Source organism: Bos mutus, chromosome 14 (genome assembly GCF_027580195.1).
Source record: "Bos mutus isolate GX-2022 chromosome 14, NWIPB_WYAK_1.1, whole genome shotgun sequence".
In the NCBI taxonomy this organism is placed as follows: domain Eukaryota; kingdom Metazoa; phylum Chordata; class Mammalia; order Artiodactyla; family Bovidae; genus Bos; species Bos mutus.
Genome location: NC_091630.1, coordinates 69,332,168 through 69,348,921, shown reverse-complemented (window position 1 = coordinate 69,348,921; position 16,754 = coordinate 69,332,168). Strand labels below are relative to the sequence as shown.

General features: G+C 57.3%; 3 protein-coding genes across 11 annotated transcripts; 2 read left to right on the top strand and 1 right to left on the bottom strand.

The window, feature by feature from the left end:
- Positions 1-7,210: 7,210 nt before the first annotated feature.
- Positions 7,211-10,957, bottom strand: SLC52A2 (solute carrier family 52 member 2). 7 transcript variants are annotated; one of them, XM_070382650.1, is made up of 7 exons: positions 10,840-10,957; positions 9,835-9,947; positions 9,423-9,615; positions 8,451-9,324; positions 8,233-8,356; positions 8,017-8,130; positions 7,669-7,791 (listed from the first exon to the last, which is right to left on the bottom strand). In XM_070382650.1, exons 3-7 carry the CDS (start codon positions 9,550-9,552, stop codon positions 7,687-7,689), a joined length of 1,347 nt encoding a protein of 448 aa, XP_070238751.1. In that variant the 5' UTR covers positions 9,553-9,615; positions 9,835-9,947; positions 10,840-10,957; the 3' UTR covers positions 7,669-7,686. The 7 variants fall into 7 exon arrangements, with proteins under 7 accessions (XP_070238756.1, XP_070238755.1, XP_070238751.1 ...); XM_070382651.1 differs by lacking the exon at positions 10,840-10,957 and adding an exon at positions 10,256-10,292; XM_070382652.1 differs by lacking the exon at positions 10,840-10,957 and having other exon boundaries at positions 9,905-10,289.
- Positions 10,342-13,679, top strand: FBXL6 (F-box and leucine rich repeat protein 6). Of its 3 annotated transcripts, none has more exons than XM_070382620.1 (9): positions 10,342-10,981; positions 11,091-11,249; positions 11,413-11,476; positions 11,767-11,898; positions 11,973-12,080; positions 12,167-12,199; positions 12,349-12,580; positions 12,668-12,914; positions 13,177-13,679. In XM_070382620.1, the coding sequence occupies exons 1-9, from the start codon at positions 10,353-10,355 to the stop codon at positions 13,325-13,327; spliced, it is 1,755 nt and encodes a 584-aa protein (XP_070238721.1). In that variant the 5' UTR covers positions 10,342-10,352; the 3' UTR covers positions 13,328-13,679. The 3 variants fall into 3 exon arrangements, with proteins under 3 accessions (XP_070238721.1, XP_070238720.1, XP_005897943.2); XM_070382619.1 differs by having other exon boundaries at positions 12,167-12,280; positions 13,177-13,676; XM_005897881.2 differs by having other exon boundaries at positions 10,386-10,830; positions 12,167-12,280; positions 13,177-13,669.
- A 164-nt stretch (positions 13,680-13,843) lies between these two features.
- TMEM249 (transmembrane protein 249) lies at positions 13,844-16,201 on the top strand. The gene is made up of 8 exons (XM_070382805.1): positions 13,844-13,982; positions 14,065-14,087; positions 14,387-14,434; positions 14,509-14,659; positions 15,024-15,118; positions 15,224-15,419; positions 15,577-15,662; positions 15,906-16,201. Exons 1-8 carry the CDS (start codon positions 13,844-13,846, stop codon positions 16,086-16,088), a joined length of 921 nt encoding a protein of 306 aa, XP_070238906.1. The 3' UTR covers positions 16,089-16,201.
- Positions 16,202-16,754: the final 553 nt, after the last annotated feature.

Sequence of the window (16,754 nt, the reverse complement as noted above, 5' to 3'; positions counted from 1 at the left end):
ACTGCGGGAGGGGCACAGTGCGCACGCGCGCACCGTCCGATGGGCGGGCGGGACTGGAGGCCACGCCCCGAGTAGTCCCGCCGCCGCGGTGGAGCAGCGCCCCCTGGCGGCTCCCGGCCCACTAGGTTTAGGGCCAGTACCGGCGCTCGGTCAAGGCACGCGGTCTGAAACCGCTCAGTTCATTTCCGTCGCTCAGTCGTGGACGTCTTTGCGACCACATGGACTGCAGCACGCCAAGCTTCCCTGTCTATCTCCAACTCCCGGAGCTTGCTCAAACTCACGTCCATCGAGTTGGTGATGCCATCAACCATCTCCTCCTCTGTCGTCCCCAGACCCTGCTGCTGCTAGGGTTTTTTCCCACCCCCAGTGGAAGCTGAGGTTTGGGGAGGTCAGGTCACCTGTTGCCCCAGGAGTTCACAGCAAAGGCGGAAGCCGGGAGGGAGAAGAGACCCCACTAGGGGCTCAGCGCCGGCAGCTGGAGTTGAACCCAGGGCGGGGAAGGGGCAGCCGTTTCAGCCCAGCACTTGCAAGCGATGGATTAGGGTGACTAACTGCTCAAGCCTCGCTTTTCTTGCTGCAAAATGAGGTCCTGGCTCACAAGTTAAGGATGCTAAGATACCACGCAGGCCACCTTAAGTTTGCTTTGCTAGAAGTTATTATAAAAACTCTCAGATTGGACTTTCAAAGGCCTCCATTATTTGTTATCCCAGGTGAGAAACATAATGTATATTTTATGAGCGAATTTCTGTTTGTGAGCCTGCTAGAAAGAGGCCTTCCTGACTGCCTATAAGGCACGGAGTGCGAAACCCTGGTAGTGTTCTGTAGGCATTCGCTCCAGGAGGTCGACCCATGTTCCCTAGAAGTGACTCACTCCCGTTAATGAGCCACCCTCTTGGTGTGGCCATTTACAAGGCCTCTTGCACACAGCAAATTTCTCCAATTCTGTCTTGGTAAAAAGATAGACTCTAACTGAACTTGTGCATGTACATCTATGCTGCTGTGAAGAGTAAGACTCAGTAAAAGTCTCAGTGTGAGAATCAGGGATGCAAGTTGGTGGGAAGCAAGTGTTATTTACAGATTGATTCCATTTTTTGGCTGATTCGGGTCTTCATTGCAGCCGGAGGGTTTCCATTGCCCTGTGGCATGTGGGATCTTAGTTCCCCAGCCAGGGATTGAACCTGCGCCCCTTGCTTGGAAGCACAGTGTTAACCACTGGACCATCAGGGAAGGCTCTGCTAGTATAACTTTGTAGTAAGTTTTGTAATTGGGAAGTGTGAGAGATTCCTGAAACTTTATTCTTTTTTTTAGTGCTTTTAAAATGTTATTGCGTGTATGTATATTATATGAAATATATGACTACGTATTTTTACATTATCTTGTAAATCCCGACCAAGGGATCGAGCCCCAGTCTCCTACATTGCAGGCATATTCTTTATTATCTGAGCCACCGGGGAAGCCCATATGTATATACATACATACACACACACATACATATATGCTTTTGAAATAAAATGCTTTTTTCTTCCAGTTTTATTGAGATGTAACTGATGCTGCACTGTGTAAGTTTAAGGTGTGCAGCATGATTAGACTCACATACATCATAAAATGGTCACCACAATACACTCACTGAACATCATCTTGTATAAACATAAAAGGTAAACAATTTTTTTCCTTATGTTGAGATCTCTTAGGATTTACTCTGACAAACTTTCATATGTAACATTCAGCAGTTAATTAATCATGCTGTATATTACATCCCTAATATTAATACTTACCTTTTTTTGGCTGTGCCACTCGGCATGCATGCATGTTAAGTCACTTCACTTGTGTCCAACTCTTTGTGACCCTATAGACTGTAGCCCACCAAGTTCCTCTGTTGATGGGATTCTCCAGGCAAGAATGCTGGAATGGGTTACCATGCCCTTCTCCAGGGGATCCTCCTGACCCAGGGATCAAACCCATGTCTCTTAGATCTCCTGCATTGGCAGGAGAGTTCTTAACCAGTAGCACCACCTGGGAAGCCTGCCGCTGGGCATGCAAGCTCTTAATTCAGGATCGAACCCATACCCCCTGCAGTGAAGCAAGGCGCCCTGACCGCTGGACGGCCAGGGAAGTCCCCCTAGTACTTGCCTTACAACCGGAAATTTGCCCCTTCTACCTTTATTCAGTTCTGCCTCCCCCACCCCTTGCTTCTGGTAACCACAAATCAGACCTCCTTTTCTATGAATTTATTCTCGATGCATAGTTGACCTACACCACCAGTAGTTCCAGGTGAACAATGTAGTGATTCAATATTTCTGTACATTATAAAATGATCCCCAGGGTAAGTCTAGTTACCATCTGTCACTGCACAAAGTTACTACTATATTATTGACTATATTCCCTCCTGTACATTTCATACCTGATGACTCACTTATTTTGTAACTGGAAGCTTGTACCTCTTATTAATCTCCCTCACCTATCTCACTCATCTCACATACCTCTCCCCTCTGGCAACTACCTGTTTGGTCTCTGCATCTATGAGTCTGTTTCTGTTTTCATATGTTTGTTCACTTGTTATGCTTTTTATTCCACTTATAAGTGAAATCATACAGTATTTGTCTTTCACTGTCTTACTCCACTCAGCAAAATACCCTCTCAGTCCATCCATGTTGTCGAAATGGCAAGATTCCATTCTGTTCTATGGCTAATTGTGCTCAGTTGCTCAGCTGTGCCCGACTCCTGTGACCCCATGGATTGTAGCCCACCAAGCTCCTCTATCCATGGGATTTTCCATGAAAAAATACTGGAGTGGGAAAAAAAAAAAAAGAATACTGGAGTGGGTTGGCATTTCCTACTCCAGAGGATCTTCCCAACCCAGGGATCAAACCTGCGTCTCTTGTGTCTCCTGCATCAGTAGGCAGGTTCTTTACCACTCTGCTACCAGGGAAGCCCAAGGACAGGGTTCTGTGGCTAATACTCCATTGTGTGTATATATATATAATATATGTGGCACATCTTCTTTATCCACTTATCTGTCAATGGACAATTAGATTGTTTCTGTATCTTGGCTATTGTAAATAATGCTGCAATTAACATAGGGGCTCATGTATGTTTTCTAAGAACAAGTGTTCTTGTTTTCTTGAGATAAATACTCAGAAGTGAAACTGATAGATCATATGGTAACTCTATTTTTAACTTTTTGAGGAAACTCCATACTGTTGTCTACAGTGGCTGCACCAGTTTACGTAACCACCAACAGCATACAAGGTTCACTTTTCTACACACCCTCTCCAACACTTATTTGTTGTCTTGTTGATAATGACCATTCTGGTGAGTGTGAGCTTAGATCTCATTGTGGCTTTGATTTTTCTCGTGACTGATGATGTTGAGCATCTTTTCGTGTGCCTGCTCTCCATATGTATGTCTTCTTTTGTCTATTTTGGTCTTCTGCCCATTTTTTAACTGCTTTGTTTGTTTGACTGAGGTTGCATCATGTGAGTTCTTTGAATGTTTTGGATATTAATCTCTGGTTGGATATAACCATTGCAAATATCTTTGTCCATTCAGTAGGCTGCTTTTTCATTTTGTTGATAGTTTCCTTTACTGTACAAACGCTTTTTAGGTTGATGTAGTCCCATTTATTTATTTTTACTTTTGTTTCTCCTGCTTGAGGAGACATATTCAAAAAAATTGCCAAAGCCGATGACAATGTTTTCTTCTAAGAGATTAATGGTTTCAGATCTTACATTAAGTCTTTAATCCATTTTTGGTTTATTTTGTATCTGGAATGGGAAAGTACTCCAGTTTGAGTCTTACCATTTGCAGTGTCCAGTTTTCCCAACACCATGTACTGAAGAGGTTTGCCTTTTCCCCTTTGTATATTCTCCTGCATTGGCTGGCAGATTCTTTACCACTATTGCCACCTAGGAAGCCCCCCCCCACCACCACCTCCTTTGAATATTCTTGTCTCTTTTCCTTGTAGATTAATTGATCGTAAGTGTGCAGGTTTATTTCTGGGCTCTCTATTCTGTTTCACTGACCTATATGTCTGTCTTGATTACTGTAGTTTTGTAGCCACCTATATTCTTTTAAAGATTGTTTTGGGGAATTCCCTGGCGGTCCAGTGGTTAAAACTCAGCACTTTTACTGCCAAAGATCCAGGCTCAATCTCTGGTCAAGGAACTAAGACCCTGCAAGCCATGTGGCATGGCACACACACAAAAAGGATTGTTTTGGCTATTCCGTGTCTCCTGCATTTTGTTTTGTTATGAATATTAGGATTAGTTGTTTTTTTTTTTTTTTCAAAAAAAAGCCAGATGGGATTTTGATAGGGATTACTTGAATCTGTAGATCAGTATTGCCAAGTTAACAACAGAAGTCTTCTGATCTATGAATATTTACTCATGTCTTTCATTGTTGTCAACATTTTGTAGTTTTCCATGTACAAGTTTAGCATTTCCTTTGTTAAATTCACTTCGAGGTACTTTATTTTTTTTGATGCTACTGTAAAAAAATGTTCCTTAATTTCACTTTCAGATCTTCGGCTGAACATGTATAAAGATACAACTGATTTCTGTATATTGATGTTGTATTCTGCAAATTTTGGTTGTATTTGTTTTTGGTCCTAACAAGTTCTTTGTGGACTCCTTATGATTTTCTATACATAGAACCCTGTCATCTGAGGATAGTTTTACTTTTTTTCCCACCTGGATGCCCTTTTTCCTGTGTAACCATCATTGCCAGGACCCGCAGTGCAACGTTGAATGGAGACAGAGAGCAGACACCTTCATCTGGGGATCTGTCTGTTTCTCCTCTGGATGCCTGAGCACCCTGGCCGCTGCATCTCTTCACATCCCTCTGACCTAAATCCATGTGGGGTGGGGTGGGCACTTGCAGGGGGACATGGGTAGCAGGACGCCTGTGAGGGGTCAGGTAGGGGCCCTTTTGCAGTCTGCTTTCTAACGAGCTCAGTTCTCCTGCCACACTTGCAAAGGAGAGGAAACATGAAAACAGAAACCCCCTCCAGGGCTTTGTCTAGATAGTCCAGCTGAAGAAGGTCCTGCCTCCTTCCTTGCCCGGCCTGGCTCAAGGTGTTCTGAGAGGGTCCAATCTCCAGGAAACTCTCCTTTCCAGGGTGGAAGTGGTCAGCGAAGCATCCTGCTCAGGAGCTGGTGGGGGAGCCTAGGGCTCTTGACATGGGGAGTACAACGGGAGAGTCTGCAGGACGGTGACTGATCCTCCCCCAGGCACGGAAAGGTCAGCCAGTGCTCGGCATGCAAACTTCTGGATGGTCCCAGATGCTTCAGAGACGAGAGAGGACCTCACAACTCTTGCAGCTGTGACAGATAGAAGACAACTCAACTAAAATAAGCACAAAATTTTGGGCTGACATAACTTGTAAGTCCAAGGGGTTTAGCTTCAGGTACAGCTGGATCCAGGCAACTGCAGGATGATGTCAGGGTCTGGCTCCCTCCACCCCTTGCTCTGTTCCCTCTGTGGTATCTTCACCGTCTGGTGTGCACTGAGTAGTTTGGGTAGTTTTTACAACTCTTGGAACAACTGACACGCCTAATACCAATCTACTGGGTCCTCATTTGCTCCACAGGGTCACCTCTCCTCCCCCATTTCAATTGGTGTGGGCACCATGGCTGGATCAGCTGGGTTACCCACCCAGCCACAGGGTGTGGGCCAGAGGGGTCTGTGATTAATAACCCACTAGAACTACAGTTGCCTCCGAGACCCCTGGAAAGTGCAGTGGACAGAATGTCTGGGGTCTCCTTCAAAGTCTGAGACACCCTTTGGGCAGGGCTGGGAGGCCGAATGACTGGCCACATGCCATCCAGCTGGAGGCATCATGCCTGGGTGCAGTCCTGGGGGACACTCTGCTCTGAAGGGCTGGCTTGGTGGGCTGCCCCGCTTCTGGCCCTCATCCCTGGGTGGCTGAGAGTGGGAAGGGTGTGCCGAGCAAGCGAGTGGCTCTCCAGGATTTGGCCCTGTGGCCTTTCCTCCCCTTGTCATCTGGGCCCCCACTTGTTTGCTTCGGGGACGCTGGCCGGAATGTCCTGGAGACTTCAAAGGGCGGCTGCTTCCTCAAACCCCCTCCAGTTCCCCTGCCCCCCTCCTCTTCGGGAGACCATGCACGTTCTATGCAGCCTGGCACATCTGGCAGACACAGAGGCAGGCAGAGGCTCCCTGGACTCCCAACGTGGAGGGGGAGGGGGTGCGGGCAGGAAGGAACTGGGAGCCATTCCAGGGTGGGCAAGGGAGGGACAAGGGCAGTGTCAGGGGGTGCGGGGAAGGATACACCACCCATTTCATGCCCTCAGCCTCTGCTCGCTGCAACCAAAAGCAGTGTCCCTAACTCACAGCTGCCTGTCACCTTGCTTCCCAAATGCAAGAGGCAAGTCAAGCTGCTGCTGCCCCCTACCCAGTCCCGTCAGGTCAAGTGGCCTGGTGGTTAGCACCACTAGGGCCTGTCTTCGGGGCTGGGCTGTCTGAGCTCCATGGGAGTGTGGCCCAGCTGAATGCTTGTTGGAGGGTCAAGGCCTGGAAATTCTTCCCTCCCACCAGGAAGTTCCTCCTGCTCAGCTGGTCCGGCCAAGGCCGGGGCCTTGAGAAGCCCACGTGCTTCCCGAGTCAAGGACAGCCAGCCTCTGAAGTTAAGGGCATCCGGAAGGGGCTGGGTGGCAAGGCAAGCACCACTGCCTCGAGTCCACACCCTAGGCCTCAGGGCCCCCTGTGGAAGCGGGTGCCTGGTCTGTGAGAACAGGGTCTCCATACCAGGCCGGTCCCATTGGACCACAGCTCAGGGCCCCGCTGGGAGCCTGTCCTCCACAGGCCTCTCTCTGCTCCCCACCTGCCCTAGAGGCACAGAGGAGACAGAGGAAGCCCAGGCCCAGCCCCACAGCAGCCTCCATCCAAATCCCCTCCCAGCCCCTCCCAGTTCAGGGCTCTCTATAGGCTGCGCCAGTCCTGAGTGGGGGAGCCCGCAAGTACAGGACAGCCTGGCTCCCTACAGACACCAACAAGCAGAGGCCCAAACGGCCATCCTGGGGCCTCGGGGGCAGAGTGTGGGTTGTGCAAAGCCAAGGCCATCTGCCAGCAACCCAGAGAGAAGGCAGCCGCTGTCACGTTCACCTAACAATGGCTTGGGGCTTGGCAGCTTTGATCACAGGAGCTAAAAATGGGACAGGTGGCTTGGGGGAGGGGGTGACATCCTTGGGCAGAAGGATCCCGAGACTGGCTAGACCCTCACATCCCAGTCTTCTGAGTCCCGCTCACAGAGCCCTTTCCATGCAGGGACCTGGCAACAAGCCCCTGGTGTAAATCCCCCCCAGGATCCTCCATAAAGCAGCAGGGAAATGCTGCCACACCTGGGCCACAGACCCAGCGACCAGCAGGCAGCCCATGCGGTCGGGCCCTTGTGCCTGGCTGGCCTGGCCCACCACAAAGCCTCTGGCTGCTGTAACTTGTGTGGGTCCTTGGCCCAGACCCCAGGCCCCGGGAGCAGGCCTTCTCTGTCCCTCTGGGCACTTCTCTGTGTGTAGAGGACAAACTTCCACGAACCCGGGATCTCCAGACACTGCCCCAGGGAGCGGCAGCCCCTCCTGAATAGGTCAGACCAAGGCTCCAGATCAGAGGAAGTCCATCTGCACCGCAAAAGTTGTTCCTGGGATCGACTCCAACTCACGGAATAAAAATGCTTTATTGTACAAACCCCACACAAATCCTGGGCCAAGTCCATGTCTCCAGATGGGCCATGGCTCTGAGCCTGCTGTGTCCTCCACCTGCCTGCAGTGCCAGGTTCGCCTGTGGAGTGTGCAACTGTCCGTGAGCAGGCCGCATGTGAGGTGGGCCTCTCCAGGCAGCGGACAGGAAGTCTCTGTGGCACCCTGAAGACAGGTGGGGGGAGCAGAGTCCCCCCCAACACTAGGCTTAGGGGCCACAGGGGTAAACGCAGTCCTTCCCGCTGTGGAACACTTGGTAGATGCTGGTGGGAGGGAACATGGCCACGGCGCCGAGCAGGGAGCCCACCTGGATGGCCACGCCAGCGGCCAGCAACGCCGGCTGGCCCCCACCATGCAGGAGCGAGCTGGCAGCCACCTTCACATACGAGAACACGCCCAGACACAGAATCCACGACACCACCTGGGAGGGTGAACATAGTAGCAGGCTGAGCGGAGATGCCCTGCTCTAAGGCAAACCCCTCCTGATGGCCACCCTTTTTGTTGCCCTGTCCCAATTACTCACCACAAGGACCACCCCTGCAGAGGTGCCCACCAGGGGTGGGCAGGGACTCAGGACTGCCAGTGCCATCAGGTAGGCCCCAAAGAACATGCCCAGCAGAGAAAGACCGCCCAGCCCTGCCAGGGACCTGCCAAGGGCAAGTCAAAACTCAGAGCTGGCTGTGCCTGGCCCAGGCCCTAACCCCTAAATCCCATCCCGAGGGGCCTGGGCTCCCTGTGTACCTGCACAGAACACCCATGGCTAGAAAGCAGGCGAGTGGGTTGGCAGCACTGCCCAGCACCACAGCCAAGTGGTAGGCGAGGCGCCCGTAAGGCAAGCAGGAATAGCTCTGCACAGCGGGCAGCACGCCGTTGGTCAGAGCGTTGGTGACGGCCAACAGGCCCAGCAGGAAGGCACCGTGGGTGGAGAGCAGCCTGGGGCCCACACGTTCTGGGCTGGGGGTGGCGTCTGCCGCCGGGCTGGGGGGTTCCTGCAGGGGCGAGGCCTCTTCCTCTTCCTCCTCCTCCGCTCCTAGGGTTCCCACCCGCAGGCCAGGCCCTGGGCCGCCCGTGGGTACAGACGGCGGCAGTGGCAACAGCAGCAGGAGACCCTGAAAGGCGGCAGCTGAAATGACCAATAGGGTGGACAAGATCCCAAAGAAGGTGCTGGCAGGAAAACGCTCTGGGAAGTAGAGGGGGGGGCCAGGGGTGCCATTGGTGGGGGTTGGTGGGCACTCGAGGCGGCCCACACCCTGCACTAGAGCCAGCACGCAGGGTAGCAGCGCGCTGAGGCCTTGGCCCAGAAAGAAGGACCGCAAGAAGGGAGGCGGCAGGCAGCTCAGGAAAGGCAGGAAAGTGACGTTAGAGGCACAGCAGGCCAGCGCCAGCACGAAGGCCAGTGCCAGGAAGGCCACAGAGTGCTCCTGCCCCGCCACTGTGGTCACCTGTGGCCACAACGGGGCCAGCAGGGCCGTGCCCACCACGCTCAGTGCCTGCACCACCTGGATGGGGACCCGCTCGCCCTTGCCCGGGGCCAGCCGTTTCCACATGGTCACCACCAGGAGACCCAGGTTCCCCAGAGCCACAAGCACACAGAGGTAGGAGGGGAGACTCCAACCTGCAAGGAAAGAAAGGAGGCAGCTGTATCAGAGGCAGGACGCCCAGGAAAGGAAAGGAGCTGCAGCTTCGGCACCCCCCAACCCGCCCCCCACTCACCCTCGGGTAGGTTCTTCACCACCACAGGGAGCTCCACCCAGATACCATTGACTGCAGCCCATGAGCCCATGCCAAAGAGGGCTACGAGCAGGTGGGTCAACACCAGACGGCCCAGCGGGGGTGCTGCCATTCAGACCAAGGCTGGCGCCTCCAGGACAGGGCAAAGGTCACAGCCAGCTCTTCTTTTCCCCACCTAGGTCCAAAGAAGATGCTTCGGTTCTGGGAACTGAAAACCTGGTCTGGCTTGAAGGGAACACATTCGCATGCAGGATCACGACAGAAAAACACAAAACCGGAGTAAGGAGAGGACCAAGCAGCCAAGACCAGGGATACTGAGTGGGGTGCCAGGGGTGGGGTATGGGAGGTAGGAGGGGCCAAGCAAACCCGGGACACGACACCAGGATACACATACCCCCGCGGGCAGGCAGAGTAGCGGGAAGCGCCAAAGCCCAGGGCAGAATGAGTAAAAGAGGGAGGATGACCTTCGGGTCTGAGTGGCCGAGACCGCCGCCACCACACTCGCACCTATGGACACGGAACAAGGACTCCGGGACAGGGCACCGCACACCGCTGCGGCTTCTGCGAGCCGCGGGACAGTCGGAGCCGAGTCGGGGCTAGGCGGTGTGACCGCGGCGGGCACCGCCCCGCCCTACGTCGGGGAGCCGCGGAGTGCCGACCGGTGCGCCCAGGTCCCGCGCCTCCCGGTCCTGAACCTGCGCGCTGCCAGGCCCGGCGGCCGTCCGTCCAGCCACACTCTGAGGGCGCCGCCTCCGCCCAGGGCCACGACAGTAGTACTAAGACGCAGTTGAGCCGGAGCGAGAGCCTCAACTCACCCTCCCGGACTCGTCGAACGCGCTCTCCCGACCGGCCCCAGCGCCGGAAGCCCCGCCCCGGAAGTTAGATGCTGAGCCCGAGCGAGGGGCTGGCCCGATGTCCAGGCCCCGCCCCGGTCACGCCCTTCCGCCTCAGGCCCCGCCCCTTCCGTCCCCGGCGCGGAATCTGGAGCGCGGCGGGCGATTATGGCTTCAGGGACTGCAGGGCGGGCCCGCCGCAGAGTCCGGGTCGTGCACCCGGCCGCGGCGCGGACCCGCTCGGCGGAAGACTGGTGGTGGGATCGACTTGCTCCGAGCGGCTCAGGGTACCACCTGCTGCAGTCAGACAGCATGCTGCTGGTGCTGCCAGGCCCGGGGCCCGCTCGCCCCCGCGCGCAGAGGCGCGCCGCCCGCCGAGCTCAGCGGCTGCGGTCCCCGGGGTCCCGTGCGGCTGAGGCCAAACCCAGGACCGCGCCCGCGCCCACGCCGCTGCAGGAGCCCGACCCGGGCTGGGGTGACCGCGTTCCCCTGGAAATCCTGCTGCAAATTTTCGGGTTGCTGGTGGCGGCTGATGGGCCTATACCATTTCTCGGCAGGTACCCTACCCTTTGCGCGCAGCGCCGTAGCTCAGGCCGACCGAATAGGCACGCAGCGGGGGCCCGAGCGCCCACACACGTGTCCACGGCAGCAGTCTCTCAGGGTCTACTTGGAACACCCGGGGCCACACTTTGAACTGACCGCGCCGCTGTGAGAGTTGGGAGGGGCAGGTCCCTCTTAGGAAACCCCACAGCGGCAGCCAATGAGGGCGAGCGTCGGCCACAGAAAGCCCGGCCCCTCACCAGATCCTTTCTCCCAGGGCTGCGCGCGTGTGCCGCCGCTGGAACGAGGCCGCCTCCCAGCCTGCACTCTGGCACACCCTGACCCTGTCTCCCCCGCTGGCTGGCCGCCCCGCTAAGAGTGGGGCCAAGGCTGAGAAAAAGCTCCTTTCTTCCCTGGAGTGGCTTATGCCCAATCGGTGAGGAATTCCATCTTTTTCTTACTCCCTCACGTCACTTTTGTGTTGTGTGAAAGCTCCAGGCCCCTTCCTGCATTCCTGCACCAAGGGGATGGGCGGGGAGAACGCTGGCAGAAGGGAAGCAAGGAAACGGCCTGCAGCTCTGCCTCTGCTGTCGGCCCAGGTTCTCACAGCTCCAGAGGCTGACTCTCATCCACTGGAAGTCCCAGCTACACTCTGTGTTGAAGGTGAGAGCGTGAGGCTGCCCTGCACGCCAGCCATGACACTCTGGGGTTGCCCAGTACTTCCAGGAAGTGAGTCAGGTACCGTGGGGGCCCAGTGATGCCCCATGAGGATGCCTGCTTGGTTTTCTTTTCCTGGCATCTCCTCCAGGAGGGAGGAGTGAGAAGTGGGAGCACCCAGGTAGGCCTGGAATGGCCAGAAAGGAGCTCATTGCTGAGACAGTGAAGTGGCATTGGCACCAGCCATTGGTCTCTTTCCCTTCTCCAACCCCCAGCTGGCCCTCTGTCTTCCACAGCTGGTTAGCGAGTCCTGTCCTCGGCTCAGCTTCCTCAAGCTTTCTGACTGTCATGGTGTGACCCCTGACGCTCTGATCATGCTAGCCAAAGCCTGCCCTCAGCTCCACAGCCTGGACATACAGCACTCAATGGTGAGCCCTATGTCCCCAGGGGCCCCAAGGAAGCCTGGGCTGAGGTGGCAGGTACCCCTGTGCTGGGTCCCTAGGTGGAGTCCACGGCTGTGGTAAGCTTCTTGGAGGAAGCTGGACCCCGAATGCAGAAGCTGTGGCTGACCTACAACTCCCAGACAACAGCCATCTTGGGTGCACTGCTGGTAGGTTGGTGACAGCCAGGAGCAGAGCTGGGTGCCAAGCCAGGGACTGCCAGACGCCCGACCTCGTGTTCTCCCCACCTCTACAGGGCAGCTGCTGCCCACAGCTCCAGGTCCTGGAGGTGAGCACTGGCCTCAACCACAACATCACTCCCCTCCAGCTGCCTGTAGAGGCCCTGCAGAAAGGCTGCCCCCAGCTGCAGGTACCTGACGCCCCACCTCTTGCACCTGTCACCCCCCTCCCCATCTGCAGCCTGGGCCTCGCTCCTAGGTGCTGCGGCTGTTGAACCTGATGTGGCTGCCCAAGCCTTCCGGGCGAGCGATGACTCCTGGCCCAGGTTTTCCCAGCCTTGAGGAGCTCTGCCTTGCTAGCTCCACCTGTAACTTTGTGAGCAACGAGGTCCTGGGCCGCCTGCTCCACGGCTCCCCTCACCTGCGCCTGCTGGATCTGCGCGGCTGTGCTCGGATCACGCCTGCTGGCCTGCACGATCTGCCGTGTCAGGGTCAGTGCTTCCTGGGTGGCAGGTGGGCAGGCAGGATGCAGGGATCCTTCCCCACCCAAAGCTCATGCCCATTCCTCTTACCTCCAGAGCTGGAGCAGCTTCACCTGGGCCTGTACGGCATGTCAGACCGGCTGACTCTAGCCAAGGAAGGCAGCCCTCTGCTCACCCAGAAGTGGTGTCACAGTCTGCGGGAGCTGGACTTGAGTGGCCAGGGCTTCAGTGAGAAGGACCTGGAGCAGGCCTTAGCTGCCTTCTCAGGCACCCCTGGGGGCTCCCACCTGGCCCTGTGCTCCCTCAACCTCAGGGGCACTCGGGTCACACCGGGCACAGTCAGGTTAGCAACCCCCTAGTTCCGTGGAGCCAGTATAGCTTAGCCCCCATCCTGCGTGGCTTGCCAGTTCCAGGAGTCAGAAAACGGAGCCCATACTGGCCAAGTCCCTGCTTGGGGTTGGCCTCAGGGACACCCAGGGTACTGAGGGTGGGCCTTGATAGGTGTAAGGGGCATAGCCAGCTGTGGTGCAAGGGCAGCGAGGGCTCCCTAGACTGGCTCAGCCCTGCTGGTGCTTAACCTGCTGTGGCCTGCCCTGCCCCCACAGCTCTGTGATAAGCAGCTGCCCAGGTCTGCGGTACCTCAACCTGGAGTCCTGCCGTTGCCTTCCCCGGGGCCTGAAGCGGGCCTACAGGGGCCCAGAGGAAGTCCAATGGTGCCTGGAGCAGCTGCTCACCAGCCTCCCCTCCCCCAGCTAGCCAGCTTCAGGCCCCTCTGCCAGCCAGCCCTGCTCTGCCTCTTTTCCCAGTTTTGGATATTTGAGTGTTTTGTTATAATAAAACCCTTTTTGGAACTCTTGTGTGGTCTTTGGGATCAGAGTGAGGGGACAAGGGTTGTCCCTGAGGGAGGCTGTGCCTTGCCAGCTCACTCCTGGACTGAGTGCCTGTGCTTGTGTGCCCCATCCTAGGGCACTAAGGTGAGCTGCCTCTGATAGTATGTGAGGCTGACTAGGACAGAGCTGGCAATGGAGAGAGAGTGACCACGCCCAGTCATGGGCTCCTTGTGGGCACCTGCCTGCCGATTTCTCTCCAACTTAGGCTTGGGGTGTCTCTCTGTTAAGGCTGACCGACCCGAGTCAGGGACTAAAAGGCCGGGATGCGGGGCGGGGACTGGGGTGGAGGCGGGGCCGAAGCGAGGGGCCAGGCCAGAGCTGTGGCCGGATTTGGCGCTGGAATCGCAGGCTGAACCCGCCTGCAGGCGGCCCCGGGCCCTACATGGGGCGGGCTGTTCCGGGCCCGAGCCCTGAGGGAGCACGGGCTGGGTGCAAGCCCCCAGGGGTGCCTGAGAAGGCAGCTAAGGCCTGCTCCAGGTCCTTCTCACTGAAGCCCTGGCCACTCAAATCCAGCTCCCGCAGTCTGTGACACCACTTCTGGGTGAGCAGAGGGCTGCCTTCCTTGGCTAGAGTCAGCCGGTCTGACATGCCGTACAGGCCCAGGTGAAGCTGCTCCAGCTCTGGAGGTGAGAGTTGTGGGCATGAGCTTTGGGTGGGGAAGGATCCCTGCATCCAGCCTGCCCACCTGCTACCCAGGAAGCACTGACCCTGATATGGCACATCGTGCAGGCCGGCAGGAGTGATTCGAGCACGTGATGTGAGTCAGGCTGTATAGGGGGCTTCCAGTGGGGCAGGGGCTAGCCGGGAAGTTCACGCACACCACAACAGAATAGTCCCTTCTAGAACCCACTGCCCAGAGCTTCTAGAACCCGGCGCCGCGCAGCCTAGACCGCCACCTGGTGTCGCTCCCCTGTCTTCGCCTCAGAGCTCCTGCTCCTTCCTGACCGCAGCCCTGGAAGCATTATTCTCCCAGGTATGAGCGTAGCTGTGGGCAGTGGGTAGTGGCAACAGACGAGCCGCCCAGCTGACCGTCCGTACCCGACCCAGGCCCCCAAGGGCCGGTTCAGCGGACTGCCTACGACCTCTAGCGGTAAGCCCTTCCAGCTCTGGGCCCAAGGACTCTTCTGCACCGAGCGCAGCCTCGCCAGGCGCCTCAAGAACAACAGTTTCTACCCGTTCATGCAGCAGCAGCCCAACGGTGCGCGCGGACCGAAGTCAGGGACTGGGACTCCGACACTGAAGCGGGGAGACGCGGGGCGGGGATTGGAATCCGAATAGGGAGGGGAGGGGCGGGGAAGGGCGGGGCCAGAGCCTGGGTCAGGGCTGACGCGAGGGGCGGGGCCAGAGCCCGGGGAGGGGCGGGGCCGAAGCGAGGGGCTGGGCCAGAGCCCCGGGCCTGGCCTGCTGCTGCCCGATTAGGCTCCGGAACCGCAGGCTGGACCATGACCGAGGCCCGGGCCCTACGTGGGGCGGGCTGTTCCGGGCCCGAGCCCTGGCGCTGCCACCTCGGGCAGCGAGCAGGAGCCCGGTGTCCTCATGCGTCCTCGCCGCGTCGCCCCCAGTCTTCGTGCTCGAGTACTACCTGGACACGCTGTGGAAGGGGACGCTGCTCTTCATAGTATGCATCTTGCTCATCAGCTTCGGTCTCGTGAGCGAGGTCTGAGCTCCCGGGCCCGCCCCCACGACCTTCCTACCCCGGGGACCCGGCCCCGTCTCGCCACCGGCCCCGCGGCGGCTCAGGGAGTCCCCGCGGCGCCCGCAGGTGCAGAAGCAGGAGACCTGGGGCTTCCCTGCCTACGGCGTGGGCGTGGGCCTGTGGCTTATGATCTCGTCGCTGCCGCGGCGCCGCCTGGTGCTGAACCACGCGCGTGGCGTGTACCATTTCTCCATCCAGGGCCGCACCGTGTGTCAGGGCCCCATGCACCTGGTCTACGTGCGCCTGGCGCTCAACTCGGACGGTGATGCGAGGGAAGGGCCGCGGACTAGGGGAGGGCGCGCAAGGGACGGGAAGCCACGTGGAGTGGGGAGGGGCGGACACGCGGGCCCATACCCCGTCCCCGGAGCCCCACCCCCGCTCACCAGAGTCCGGGAGCTGAGCAACTTGCCCCTTACTAGCCTATCGAAGGTGCTTCTTCCAGCTGGTTCTGTGCGGCCACAAGCTGGAGCCGCTAGTGCTGGTGCAGCTGTCGGAGCGCTATGAGGTGCGTCCGACAGACACTCCTCTCCCCTCTCGGTCCAACGGGACTCCGACCACTGTTTAGGCTCTTAAGATGGGGACATTTCGCAGGTGGATGGTGCATACAACGGGCTCCTGGCCCGGGCCCTCAAGCTGGTCGCTGGCAGAGAGGGTGCCAGGGCTGACGGTCAGGGCTGGAGGTGCGGTTTGGCAAGGGGAGGGACGAGCAAGAGCTGACCTGACTGCCACTCGCCACCCGCTCACACAGCAAATGGAATATCTGGGCCGGTACATTGCCCGGAAGCTCAACATTAACTACTTTGACTGCCTGGCCACATCGTACCGGCACGTGGTCCGCCACTGGCCGCTGGGAACCACCTTCAGCCCGGGCATCGTGCTGCGCAAGACCGGTGCCTACGGGGGGAACCCTCAGTGGGACCCGGACGTGTGATGCTGCCAGCAGGCACCCACCCTTCTCCCACCCCAAGAGGCGTTCTGCCTTCCCCTCCAGTCCCCCGCCTCCACCCCCACCACTGGCCTTCTTCTCAATAAAGTGACCTCTTGCTTCAAGCCTGGGGGTTTTCTTTGTGCGAGTTGGGGCTGCCTCTTCAGGATCCTCCCCTCCTGCACAGCTCACAGGGCCTCAGGGAGCCTGCCAGGAAGCAATGGGGAGTTTGGGTTGGAAGATGGTAGTAGTGGGACTGAGCCTGACAAGCAGTCAGGCATCTAGGACATGTGTGGGACACACTGCCTTTCACGGTCAGTAGAAGTGCTGACCAATGAGCAGAATCCATGATTCAGAATCTGATTGGTCCAGTCTGGGCCAGATGCCCTTTCTAGTCCAATCAGAAATGAGACAAGGACACAGCCAAAGGTCAAGCCCTGTGTCTTCTGGTGGACTCCACTCCCCAGAGTTGCTGCTGCTGCGCCCGAGGCCAGAGCTCAAGGCCTGCTGGAGGACAGACCCATGGTGCCCCTGGAGCATGCTCCTGCCTGACTTGTGTGGCCCCAGTTCCACGTTCTCTGAGCAGTGGGTGTTTTTGCTTCCTGGGTGTTGGAGGCTGCTGTGGGAGCAGAGAAGTCACTTCGGTTTCCTGTCAGGGTTTTTCCTCAGGGC